Below are 13,997 nucleotides of genomic sequence, written 5' to 3'. Positions count from 1 at the left end.
GTTCCAGAGGCAGATGTCTGAAATGGATTTAGCAAGGCCATGTGCCTTTCGGAGCCTCTAGGGGAGAATTCATTTCCTTGCCTTTTCTAGCTTCTGGAGACTGACATGTCCCTGGACTCTTGCTTCTCTTATACCCATCCCTTCAAACCACTTGTCATGACAGCTCCTTCTCTGACTCTGTCTCCTGCCTCCCTCTTCCTCTTGTAGGGACACCTGTTGGTACATTAGGCCAGCCTGGATAATCCAGACTAACGTTTCCATTTCAAGATCCTTATTCACATCTGCAAAGCCCCATATTCACAGGTTCCAGGGATTAGGACAGTGACATCTTGGGTGTGGGGGAAGGGCTTTATTCTGCCTATCACACTGGCACTGGATGCTGGATGGGTGTTTGTCTCCAAAGAACTGAGTCTGACAAGATGATAAGAATGACTTTTTCGGTGCCTGGGTGGCTCAGTGGGTTAAGCCTCTGCCTTCGGCTCAGGTCATGATCCCAGGGTCCTGGGATCGAGTCCAGCATTGGGCACTCTGCTCAGCAGGGAGCCTGCTTCCCCCCTCTGCCCCTCTGCCTGCCTCTCTGCTTACTTGTGATCTCTCTCTCTGTGTCAAATAAATAAATAAAATCTTTTTTAAACAATCTTTTAAAAAAATAAAAATTAAAAAAAAAAAGAATGACTTTTCAAATTGGGGCCCTGACTTTCCTGATGACCCACACTGATAAATAAGCTGGTTAGTCTGGGTCTCCCCAAGGGCTCCTGGGCTGTCCACAGGCTGGCCACTGCCCATGGCCAAGCAGCCATCATGGTTGTTAAGATGATACCCACCATTGTAGGAATAGCAGGGCCTGGAGATGTGGTTGCTGAGAGGTATTTGGTAGCCTGCATGAGAAGCTCTCAGTGGAGGGGAGGGAGATGTGGGAAGGAGGCAGAGAAGACAAGGAAGCTGTGGGCCCTTCCTGCATGTTGTTACAATCGAAAGCATTAGCTTTCATTGTAAGGGGAATGATAGGAAGAGGCAGACAGTGAGATGGGGGAACCAATGACTTCTTTCTACATTATTGCATCTCCTGAAGGATTTACATCACAGCACCTGCCAGGGTCCCCTGGGACCCTATATTGAACTTGTTTTGCACCCCGGAGTAGCACAGAGGAACCGGGAATAAGCTGTGGAAAATGAAGCTAGCAGTGTTTCAGTTTATCTAGTGGGTAACTGAATTTCTCTCCTGCTTTCTCATTTGGGATATATCTTTGGGTATCTGAAAGCAGAGCTCAGGCTCCTTTGGTAGGAATTTGCACTCACGATTTGTGGTATAGCTCTTCAGTAATCCATAGGAGGGAACCTGTTGCTACACAGACAAGACCAGGGGTCAGTTCCCATCGTCCTGCTCTTTTGGTTTACACTGCCTATACTGTGACTTATCCCTCTGGTCACAGCAAAGACGCAGTAAAACATGAGGACCAATACAACACCAAAGCACAGTCCATGGAAGAAAATATTGCTAAATTAGACTCCATTAAAATTAAGAACTCTGCTCTGAGAAAGACACTGTTAAGAAAATGAGGACATCTGGGTGGCTCAGTCATTAAGCATCTGCCTTCGGCTCAGGTCATCATCCCAGGGTCCTGGGATTGAGCCCTGCATTGGGCTCCCTGCCTGCTTCTCCCTCTCCCACTCCCCCTGCTTGTGTTCCCTCTCACTCTCTCTCTCTTCCTGTCAAGTAAACAAATAAAATATTTTTAAAAAATAATAGAGTAAACTGGGGACTGGATGAGAAGGTATATGGGAATTTTGTGTTTTCTACTCATTTTTCTGTAAATCTAAAACTGCTCTGAAAAATAAAGTCTGTTCCATAAAAAAGCAAACAAAAACATGGAGATAAATTTGAGTGCCACCAATTCTTTGGGAAAGCTGCACGCACTCCTCTTCTGGAAGGCATCTAAAGAAGGCATAGATAAGGTGTCCCATTCTAAGATGTCAATGACTTACTTTAATCTAGTATCTAGATGTGGCTTTCGAGTTTAAACACAGGGAAAGTACTTGTTTCATTTCCCTCTTGTGAGTTAAAATAAAACTGCTTCCTTATTCCCGGACCTGGGCCTCAGTTTTGTCATCTGTCTGTCCTCATCACCATATATTCTGAATAATGCTATATCAATTTACATTCCATTTGAATCTCTTCCCTTTTGGAAGTCGGCAATGACTGCTACTTGTCACCATAACCATGTTCCCCCTTCTTCCAGAGAAAGAACATTTTTATCAGGAGGCACATGACTGCCCACGAAGGCTGCACTTCCCACTCCCTCTTACTGCTAAGTGTAGCCAGGTGATTAAGTTCTGATCAATGGGTTGTAAGTGGAAGTGTGCTAAAGCACCTTTTGGTATTCTTTCTTAAAAGACAACTGATGTGGACTCTTTGCCCCTTATTTTTCATCTCTTCCTCTATCTTGCTGCCTAGAATGTGCATGTGAAGGCTGGAGCTCCGGCTACCATTTTGGACGCTGAGGACCATGAACTAACTCAAAGGATGGCAAAGCTGAATGGGGCTTAGATCCCTTAAAATATTTTAAGCACAGCCACCATAGCAACTAGAAGGGTCCTCCAGACTTTCAACTCAGAGGGTGTGGCATGACTGTCAATATCCCTTAAAGTGGGTTAGACTTTTAGCTGCCATTATCTGCATCATGGTATGCCTGAGGGCTCTTTTCCTAAAGCTGCAGAAAGCCTCAGCTGCCAGTGTTCCCAGAAGGCCAAAAGTGCTGAGGAATTCATCCGCTCTGGGATAAATCCTCAACTAATGACTTCTGGGAGCTGGTGTATAAATACCCCTGCTCCCTTGCTCCCCTGGTACGGTAACTGTGGGGGGTGTGTTTTGGGTTGTTTCCCAGAGTTTCCCCAAAGGATTATGCTTCAGTTACTCACAGAGGTAAGTTGCTTGACAACATACCTTCTCCAAGTATAGCTCTGACATGACTGTGGGTTGATAGTTTCTTTTATATTCATGAATAAAATAAAAATGAAATAATGAAGATGTGCATGGGAACTTCACTCATTAGTCAATGACATGAGCAACTTCTTTGTAACACGAGTAAGAGCTTCCAATATACCCTCCTGTTTTTGTGCTGATCACAGTGTAACAGATACAGATACAGCACAAGTAAGGCTTAATCTGTGCAATTGCCTTTTTCTTTAGCATGTGAAGTCTAGACCAGGGATTGGAAAACTAGGGCAGACCATGTTTTATTGGAACACAGTGATGCCCGTTATTTGTTGTCTGTAGTGGCTTTTGTACTGCAAGAAAGGGTTGAGAATTATGACACAATCGCACAGTCTACAAAGCATAACATATTGACTATCTGGCCCTTTACAGAAAAAGTTTGCTAGCAAAACAAAATTTCAAGCCTTGATTTATAGCATTTGCTGATTTAAGGGGGGGTATAAATATTCCCGCCATTGTCAATTTCAAGCTACTGACCAGAACACTGTTATGGCTTTCACAGGCCTTAAGCACTTTTGCCTTCATAGGACCCTTCCTCCATACAATATATATTATATTTTATATTTATAAATATAAATATGAATATTTTATTTAAATGTCCATATATTTGATATATAGAAATATTTATTTAAATATTAAATATATAGTTGATAACTGCATTGATAGAAAGATGAATATACCAATAGGACCTACGGAAACTTTCCCTTTGACTCCCAAATTCATGTTTTCCTTCTTTTTTTTTAATTTTTAAAAATTTATTTGACAGAGAGAGATCACAAGTAGGCAGAGGGGCAGGCAGAGAGAGAGGAGGAAGCAGGCTCCCTGCTGAGCAGAGAGCCCAATGCAGGGCTCCATTCCAGGACCCTGGGATCATGACCTGAGCCGAAGGCAGAGGCTTTAACCCACTGAGCCACCCAGGCGCTCCCCACATTTTCCTTCTGATTTTAAAAGAAATTAATTTCAGGGGCGCCTGGGTGGCTCAGTGGGTTAAAGCCTCTGCCTTCGGCTCAAGTTGTGATCCCAGGGTCCTGGGATAGAGCCCCACATCGGGCTCTCTGCTCAGTGGGGATCCTGCCTCCTCCTCTCTCTCTCTGCCTGCCTCTCTGACTACTTGTGATGTGTCAAATAAATAAAAATAATAAAAATAAATAAAAATAAAAGAAATTAATTTCTTTTCATGGCCTCTAAAAGTGGAGTGAGCCTTATGTATTGTGCCTACTGTATTAACGGATAAGTTGGCTCTGCAGCCAATTAAATGCTATTGAACTCAGAACTGGGGAAAGATGTACGGTAGTGCACCATTTCATAGTATTTCCATCATACCTATAAAACAGGTAGGAATAACCTCAACAGCATAGATAGTAGTAAAATATAGTAAAGTGAAGAGCAAATGGAGCTTTGCATATTTCATACTTTCGGTTCAAATGTCATTTAATTTAAAATTTACATAACTTAATTTTCTTTTTTTTAATTTATTTTTAAAAAATTTTTATAAACATATAATGTATATTTAGCCCCAGGGGTACAGGTCTGTGAATCACCAGGTTTACACACTTCACAGCGCTCACCATAGCACACCCCCCACACACAATGTCCATAACCCCACCACCCTCTCCCGTCCCCCCTCCCCCCAGCAACCCTCAGTCTGTTTTTTGAGATTGAGTATTTTATGGTTTGTCTCCCTCCCAATCCCATCTTGTTTTGTTTATTCTTTTCCTACCCCCCACAACCCCCATGTTGCATCTCCACTTCCTCATATCAGGGAGATCATATGATAGTTGTCTTTCTCCGACTGACTTATTTCGCTAAGCATAATACCCTCTAGTTCCATCCACATCATCACAAATGGCAAGATTTCATTATTCTGATGGCTGCATAGTATTTCATTGTATATATATACCACATCTTCTTTATCCATTCATCTGTTGATGGACATCTAGGTTCTTTCCATAGTTTGGCTATTGTGGACATTGCTGCCATAAATATTCGGGTGCATGTGCCCCTTCAGATCACTACATTTGTATCTTTAGGGTAAATACCCAGTAGTGCAATTGCTGAGTCATAGGGTAGCTCTATTTTCAACTTTGTGAGGAACCTCCATGCTGCTTTCCAGAGTGGTTGCACCAGCTTGCATTGTCACCAACAGTGTAGGAGGGCTCCCCTTTCTCTGCATCCTCACCAGCATCTGTCATTTCCTGACTTGTTAATTTTATCCATTCTGACTGGTATGAGGTGGTATCTCATTGCGGTTTTGATTTGTATTTCCCTGATGCCAAGTGATGTGGAGCATTTTTTCATGTGTCTGTTGGCCATCTGGATGTCTTCTCTGCAGAAATGTCTGTTCATGTCCTCAGCCCATTTCTTGATTGGATTATTTGTTCTTTGGGTGTTGAGTTTGCTAAGCTCTTTATAGATTTTGGATACTAATCCTTTATCTGATAGGTCGTACATAACTTAATTTTCAATAATCCCTATGGCCAACGGTTGGCTCACAAAATTCCTAAAAACTTAACTATTGGCTCTTGCAAGCTGGATAAGCCAGCTCCTGCCTGCTATTTCCTTCTGGTGTCCCTTCATCTCCCAAATAAACTACTTTGGCTTGAATCCTTGTCTCAGAGTTGGCTGCTGGGGGAAACCAAGGTAAGACAGAGGAAAGTAAGCTTCTGACTTGTTAAGTCATTGGTGTGTGTGTTGCGGGGGGCGGTGGGTTCTTCCTTACAGCTGGCTCTTTCCCAGCTGATAGAGGCTTGAGATCATTCATAATGTAAACATACAAAAAAATATTTTGAGGGCATACTTAAAAGGGACATAGGTGGTAACAACATAAATCCAGTTCAGGTCTTCATGGGAGATAAAGAATAACAAATGACTAGATTATATCTGTATCTATATGTGGGCAGGGAATACATCTCTAAGGAGGTGACAGTTGAGCTGAGACCCAAACATGGGAAGGAACTAACCACACAAAATGCTGAGAGAAGAGTATTCCAGAAAGAAGGAACTGCAAGTGCAAAAGCCTTGAGGTGCCCATGAGCAGGGCCAGTTCCAGGCATATCTGTGTGGATGGGGCCCCGGGAGTGAGGGTAAGAATAGTAGGAGACAAGCCTGATCTTGCAGGGCCTTGCAGGCCATGGTGAGGACTTGAGATTTTTGTTATCACGGTGGCTGTAAATGGAGAATCAAGATTAGAGGGGACAGGAACAGCAAGCAGGAGGAAGCCAGGTAGAAGGTTGCCACCTCAAGGACACAGGGTGGGGTGTGAAGCAAGGATAGCGCAATGGATTGCTACAAAATAACCCTCAACAAATCATGCCCCCCACCGAATTCATACCCTTGTGTGGTCCCCTACTACTCTGACTCTGGACTGACCTTGTGACTTGTTTTGACCAACAGAGTGGGGCAGAACTGATGCTGTGGGAGTTCTGAAGCTTGGGCCTTAGGAGGCCTTGCAGCTTTCACTCACCACCGTGGACCTGAGACCATAATGTGAAGGAGCCTTTGTTACCCTCCTTGGGCATGAGTGCCCCCATGGAGAGAGAAGCCTTGCTGACAGCCAGAACAAAACACCCAGACATAAGAGGCCACCATACACCCTACAGCCCCAGCTGAGCCATCTGCCAAAATTGCAGGAGAGATCCCAGGTAAGACAAACAGAAGGGCCCAGAATGCCAACCCACAGAGTCAAGAGAAATAATAAATCTGACCAGCCAGATTCAAAGGGAAGAGAACTAGAGTCTCCTCCTGATGGGAGAAATAGCACACTCATGTAAAGACAGGAGAACTTCTTGGCAGCCATCTTTGTGGACAATCCACTAGGATGGGACTCATAGGGGAGGACCAGAGTTCAATTGCCCCCTGCCAAGAGGTACGATTAGATAAGTCTTATGGATGGTTTTAGCATAATGCTAAGGGCTGCAGCACACAGCAAATGCTCAGTAAGTGCTGATTATTTTAATCATTATTACTTTTTTAACAACTTTTTCAAACAGTCACTGATAGCACTGGTACTTTATCCACTTTACAGTGATACGTGGAATAAATGAACTTTCTGGTTTCTACCAATTTTAACTCGGTGACTCTTTGAGTCCCCTTTCCAAATATTGGAAATTTTCAAGGCTTGGGAAGACTGAGTGACTTACCCTGGTCACACTCTTAGCTAACCAGACCATGGTGAGGTCCACATTCCAGGAGGTCTTCCTCTACTAAATACACAGTTTTTCATTCGTTTCTTTAATAATTAGTGTATTGGGGCGCCTGGGTGGCTCAGTTGGTTAAGCGGCTGCCTTCGGCTCAGGTCTTGATCCCAGGGTGTTGAGATAGAGCCCCAGAGAACATCTCCAGTTCTGGGGAGAGCCTGCTTCTCCCTCTTCGTGCTGCTCTGCCTACTTGTACTCTCTCTCTGTCAAATAAATAAATAAAATCTTAAAAAATAATACCTTTTTGTGTATTATATTGGGCTCTTGCCATCTATCCGAAGAAGTATACATATGTGTGTAATGACAATTATTTATTGAACACATATAATGTAACATTATGTCATTGAATCCTCATCATAAACTTATTATAATCCCCTACCCATTTCGCCAATGAGAATAAGATAGAGTACGGTTAAATAAAAGACAGGATCCTACCCTTACAGGGATTACAATCTATTAGAGAGGATATAAAGTAGTTAGACAAATAATTATATATTTAGTTACAAATTATTCCCGGAGTTGGACTGCTATTGGAGCCCTGGTACCAATCCCACTCATCAAATCAACGCAGGTAACCCTGGCAACGGGTCTTTCTGCCAATAGTAAAGATGGCGCCCAGAGAACCGGCACACTTACGCACACCCTAGATACCTACAATACGAGGGGGAGGGGCGGGGGAGGAAGAAGAGGCGGAGTTTCTGCCAGGAGTTAATATGGCTCCCTTAGTTACACCATCCGCTCGTCACCTAATCAGCGACCTCACTGCCCAGACCAAGCTGCGGATCAGGAGCGAAGTCTTCTCGCCCCTCCACTGACCACGACTACAGGAGAGTTTGAAGCCAGACAGCATCCAACGGAGTTAAACTTCGTAACCAGGGAAACACCACTTCCGCTGACGTCATTACGGCGACACGTGGATCCAAGATGGCGGCAGCGATGGTGAGTGAAGGAGACTCTGGGAGCCAGAGCTGGAGCGGGGCCCTCCCGGGGATCCCAGGACCTTCCAGCGCCCCATAACTGGCCCGAGCCACCGCCGGGACTCCTAGCTCAGGCTTGAGGGACGTCCCTGACTGGGCTTGTCTCTCCCAAGCTCCCCCTCCCCGACCCTGGCCCCACACTCAGGCTTGTCAAGGCCCGGAGTTTTGGGGGAGGAACTGGGTCTGAGGAAAGGTTTCGGTTACTGTCTCCGCCGGTTCCTATACTGCTTTGGTCTCCGCCTCTTGTCACCCCCTTTTTCTAATTCTCACTTCCCAGCCCCGGTCCCTCCGAAGAGCCCCTTATTATTCCCACCTTCGCTCCTCCTCCTTACGTCCAGACTTTGCTCTTTGCCTTCCGCCTTTCCATCCTGACCAGTCCGCGGATGCGACCTCACCTCTGACCAGCGTCCCAGCCCAAGCCCCGTCTCAGATCCTTTCCAGAGCCCTGTTCTCATGTCCACCTTCAACAACTGTTCCCACCGCGCACAGACCTTGACTGCCGCTACCCTGGAACATGCCCTTCCCCTCCCCCTCCATTTTCTATCTCCAGACCCTTTCTAAACATTTATGCAGTCTTCTCTAAATCTGCCTCTCTCCTGGGGAGCTTTTATCCCATTGGTTCTCAAACTTCACTGTGCATAAGACTCTCGGGGTGTGTGAGGGGAGCCTGTTAAAAATGCAGTTTCCTGAGCCCCACTCCCAAAGTTCTAATTCTGTAGGTTTAGGTGATGACCAGGAATCTGCACTTTTATAAGCCCTCCAGTGATTATGATGCAGGTGATCTGTGAACTACGTTTTGAAAATCACCTTGTCTGGCTGCCTCTCCCTTGGGTGCCCCTGCAGGGCCCCACAGCTCTTTAGGAAAATGGTTCATTAGAATGGATCTTGTTAGGATGGAGGCTCTGCGTGGATAAGGATGCAGGTGAGAGAGCTGTGTCTGGAAAGTGGGTCAGAACTTACTCGCTCCTATACAGAACCCTGGAAGCAGACCTAAGAGGGAGTGGCCTTTCTTGCAGAAGCTTAGCTCACATTCTTCTTTTCAAGAGACCAGAACCAGAATTGAAGTCACTTTGTCCAGAGTGATTTTCTAGATCTTCCTATATGTTGCTTCCTCAGCAGATAATTTCATCCCAGGAAAGAATGCAAAGGAAAACAAGGGAAAAAGCAGGCGACAATTGACTTTAGCAAAGGCACATTCTTATTTAAATTCTTTGGTATTGGCTTTCTTCAAAAAAAGGGTAGGTTCTTGGCGACAATGAGTTTCCCTTCCTCTGTTAACCAACAGATAACATCCTTTTTGTTTGATGAGGGATTCATTTAGAACCTGAGGTCGCCCAAAAGATTTCCCAGCCTTACCTGATTTCTGTGGTGTCAGACTTCAGTTTAAACCATGAGTGATATGTTGAAACCAAATTTTTTCTGGACCACATTCAGAACAAGAATGGTATAAGCATGAAGCAGGAAAGGGGTACCTGGGTGGCTCAGTGGGTTTGGGCCTCTGCCTTCAGCTCAGGTCATGATCTCGGCATCCTTGGATCAAGCCCCATTTTTTCTGGACCACATTCAGAACAAGAATGGTATAAGCATGAAGCAGGAAAGGGGTACCTGGGTGGCTCAGTGGGTTTGGGCCTCTGCCTTCAGCTCAGGTCATGATCTCGGCATCCTTGGATCAAGCCCCGAATCGGGCTCTCTGCTCAGCGGGAAGCCTGCTTCCCCCTTCTCTCTGCCTGCCTCTCTACTTACTTGTGATCTCTCTCTTTCTTTAAAAAAAAAAAAAAAAAAAGAATGAAGCAGGAAAAGTCACACCCCGCCTTGCCATAGAGAAAAAGTTCAATAAAGTGGCATTTATAGCATTGCATTGGGTAATTCCTGCCCAGTTCCGAGGTTTTTAAGAGGTAGTAAGTTAGCAAGACATATTTCTGGCACAATTTGATTTAATCAACAAATATACAAGTGCCTGCTCTGTGCCAAGACCAGGAGTGTAGTTGCGAAGTAGAGGGTTAAGATGCCCAGCATTGTAGAGCTTTTCTAGTCTGTGGAGACAGGTGGTGAACAAGTAAACAAGTAGATGGACGAGATAACGTCAGCTGGCGGTGAATGCTGTGAAGACAGCAAGGCAAAGTGCTAGTGATTGGGGGCAATGGCGTGACAGAACTACTTTGGATTAAATGGTCAGAGAAGTCTTTTCAGAGGTGACATGAGTTGAGACCTGACTGACAAGAAGGAACCAGCAAAGCAAAGAGTGTTCCTCGCAAAGGAAATCGCAAGTGTTAAAGGACCAGTGTGGGAAAGAGCTTGGTGTATTTGAGGAACACAGAAGGCTGGAGGGGCTGAAGCACGGTGAGGGGTGGGATTGATACAGGATGAAACTGGAGAGAGGCAGGAGCAGCTGTGTTTCTAAAAGCACGCCTTTAATTGCCGTGGATCATCGTCTACAGTTCGCAGTCTCTGGGCTGCCTTTTGAAATAGACTGTTCCATTAGAGTGCTTCCCCTTCCCACACCTCCAGAACATTACATTAGGGGAGCCGACTTGCTTTCAGCCTGTGGAAGACCATGACAAGGAGTTGGGATTCTATTGTAAGCTCAGTGGAAAGCACGGTGATTCAGTGTATGTTGTGTAACAGGAGTATTGCCCTGTGCTTTCGTGGTGGGTATAGTAACGGATTTTAAGAAACTGAGGATGTAATATGTACATTACAGTAGTGAATTTATTACCGAAGGTTTGTGTAACAGGCAAAGTAGGATCACAGATAGACTTGAGTTTGACCTGTGTCAAGCACTTTATTACACGGAAGTCAGAACCGTCTCCACACCCTTGTATACATTAACTCTTAACCAAGCAGTGGGGGTGGAGGGTGGGGTAGATCTGCTTTGGGTATATGAGTTTCTGTGGCAATTCATACAGCCAGAGAGGAACTATGCTAGTGGATTCGGTGACCGTGGGAACAAGCTGGGTTTTTGGATTGCCCTTTATGTTTTAAAAGTTAGGGGGCGCCTGGGTAGCTTAGTTGGTGAAGCAGCTACCTTCAGCTCAGGCCATGATCCCACTCAGAGGGAAGCCTACTGGTCACCCTCTGGCTGCCACTTCCCTGGCTCGTGCTCTCTGTCTCTCCAATAAATAAAATCTTTAAAAAAGAAGAAAGTTAAGGTCATGGCTTCAAGTTTCTAGAGATAGTTTATGGGCTTTTCCCTCCCTCGATTTTCTTAGTCAGTGGCCCTTCTTCCTCGGGGCTTGGGCTGCCTGCCACCTGTCAGGTGTGTTAGTTAGCACAGTGGGTGTTTCCTAAACCTGCAGGGCAGGACTTCTTCCAACGTAGTGGGGGATTTAGCTGGTGTCAGCAGAAGCTCTCTCCAGTTTTCCTACAGGATTTAGTTGGTATCAGCAGAAGTTCTCTGCAGTTTTCCTGGTTTCCTCCTACCGTGGATTTAGGTGACTTTATAAAGTTACAGGACACTGAGTTGATCCACCTGGGTCTTAGGTGAGAGGCAGGCTCATATCTCATTCTTTTTTTTTTTTTAAGATTTTATTTATTTATTGGATAGAGATCACGAGTAGGCAGAGAGGCAGGCAGAGAGAGAGAGAGAGAGAGGAGGAAGCAGGCTCCCCGCTGAGCAGAGAGCCCAATGTGGGGCTCGATCCCAGGGCCCTGAGACCATGACCTGAGCCGAAGGCCGAGGCTTTAACCCACTGAGCCACCCAGGCGCCACACATATCTCATTCTTTATGGAACTACTGAGCAGATGGCATATGCTTTGGGGAATATTATTTTGGTGGAACATGGGAAGTGTCCTCTGAATACAATTTGTAGGCCTTGTAGGAGTCCGGAAACTTCCATCTGGAGACTAAAACTGTGTGCTTCTGTCAGATCTATTATTGTCCATACTGTCCGGGTTTTATCTTTTTCCTTTCTTTGTTGGATATAATTCATATACCCCAAAATTTACCTTTTTGAAGTAGACAGTGTAATGGTTTTTCATATAGTCACAAAGTTGTGCAACCTTCACCACCATTTACTTCTAGAACATTTCACCACCCAGAAAGAAATCCTTTAGCAGTCACTTCCTACTCCTCACTCTCCTCAGTCCCTGGCAACTACTGATTTCCTTTCTGTCTGTATAAGATTTGCCTATTCTGGACATTTTATATAACTGGAATCATAGAATATGTGGTGTTTTGTATCTGGCCTTTTAAATTTCTTTTTTTAAGACCGCGTAATGTTCTCAAAGTTCATGTTGTAGCATGAGTCAGTACTTCATTCCTTTTAATGGCTGAATAATATTCCATTGTGCAAACACACCACATTTTGTTTAGCCTTTCATCTGTTGGTGGACATTGGGACTTTTTTTTCCCCCTACTTTTTGGCGGTTGTGAATGTTACTGTGAATATTTATGTGCATGTATGTGTTTCTTTGGGAACACATATTTTCAGTTCTCTTGGGCATATACCTAGGAGTAGAACTGCCAGGACAGTTGACAGTGTTCTGAGATTATTTGGGTTTGATCCAGTCCAGGGCTAGGGAAATGGACTGAATGACCAAAAGACTCATTTGAGCAGATGGAGGCAGGGCTAGGCAACCCCCAAAGCCCCAGTCAGAAGCCTAGGAACTTTTTTTCATGGCGAGGTCTGGGCGGTAGACAGTCCCATGTGTGGGCAGTTGTCATCTTGTCTGGGCCTCACGTATGGATTGGGAGTCAGCAGTGTAGGGCTTAGTCCCAGCGCGGACACTGATCACCATGTGGCCTGGCCCAAATCACTTTGGCTTTTTGGTCTGTAGCCACATATGTCATAATATGAAATGAAGGTTTAGACTTGATGGTTTCACAACTTCAGATTGAAAATTCTGTTGTTTTGAACACTCAAATTTAAGTTTGTTTTCCGTGGTCATAGTTTCTGTAGTCTTTCCAGGCTGCCGTCTATTGGTTGTGCTGTCTCTTTGATCTCTCCAGTTGCCCTACTGGCATGAATTCTACAGGAGCCACTGTGTCCTTGGAGCTAAGGCGCCAACACCAGGCCCCGGCTCAGATGTGTTTCTCTGAGCAGTCCCTTTAAAGGAGGGCCTTCATCCTCTCAGGAAGTACTGAGGAGGCTGAGACAACATTAAGTTGCCTCTTGGTTTCTCTTTTACAACTTGGACAAAAGTTCCCCTTTGATCTTGGCATTAAAGAAACAAGTCGCAGAATGTTGGAGAAGGTTGAGTTTTGATCTCTGGGCACTGGCAGGAAGGTGGGAAGGACCCAGGATGAGCAGGGCCATCTGGCCACAGACGAGTGATAGCCACCTGCCACCGCCCAGTCTGCTTTGATCCCTGAACCATTTGCTGACACTGGTGTTTCCCAAATAGGGAACTATTGGGGGACATCCAGGACTTCTCAGTTCCATCTCAGTCCTCTTCATTGCTTCCTTCTCTACCTTCCTAACGTGATTTCTCACCTATGCCTGAGCATTAAACTGACAGGCCTCCCAGTGTCTGAAGTCCCCAGGTTTTGTATTCAGAGGATATGCTAAGTGCTCCTCGCAGTTCTTAAAAAAACAAAATCAAAGCACAAGTTGGAACTGACTTCTTAAGGCAGTTTAGAAGTGAGTTTGGGTGCCCTGGCAAGTCACTTACCATCTCTGGGCCTCAGTTGCTACTTATAGTACATTAGATGCTGTAAGTTCGGCAGTCCATGGGCCACATCTTACGTGGACTTGATTTGAGGTAGGTTGGTTTGGTTTGGTTTGGTTTTGACTGGCACTGGACCCAGAAGTTTTTGAGTTGGTTGCCAGCATTTAATTGGGAGATTTCACATTTAAAAGTTTCTGGGTTTTCATTTTCTCTTGAGATTT

The 13,997-nt window shown here is 45.1% G+C and overlaps 1 protein-coding gene across 1 annotated transcript in view; it reads left to right on the top strand.

The window, feature by feature from the left end:
* Positions 1–7,896: 7,896 nt before the first annotated feature.
* TM9SF4 (transmembrane 9 superfamily member 4) overlaps positions 7,897–13,997 on the top strand; it is a 47,865-nt gene continuing 41,764 nt past the window's right edge. Inside the window, exon 1 of the mRNA XM_044263264.1 lies at positions 7,897–8,130. Coding sequence (XP_044119199.1) covers positions 8,116–8,130 — 15 coding nt within the window. The 5' untranslated portion in view covers positions 7,897–8,115. The remainder of the gene's footprint in view (positions 8,131–13,997) is intronic.

The sequence above is a fragment of the Neovison vison genome, chromosome 8 (assembly GCF_020171115.1).
Source record: "Neovison vison isolate M4711 chromosome 8, ASM_NN_V1, whole genome shotgun sequence".
Taxonomy (NCBI): Eukaryota; Metazoa; Chordata; class Mammalia; order Carnivora; family Mustelidae; genus Neogale; species Neogale vison.
Note: the sequence above shows the minus strand (reverse complement) of the source record. Positions and strands in the feature narration are given on the sequence as shown.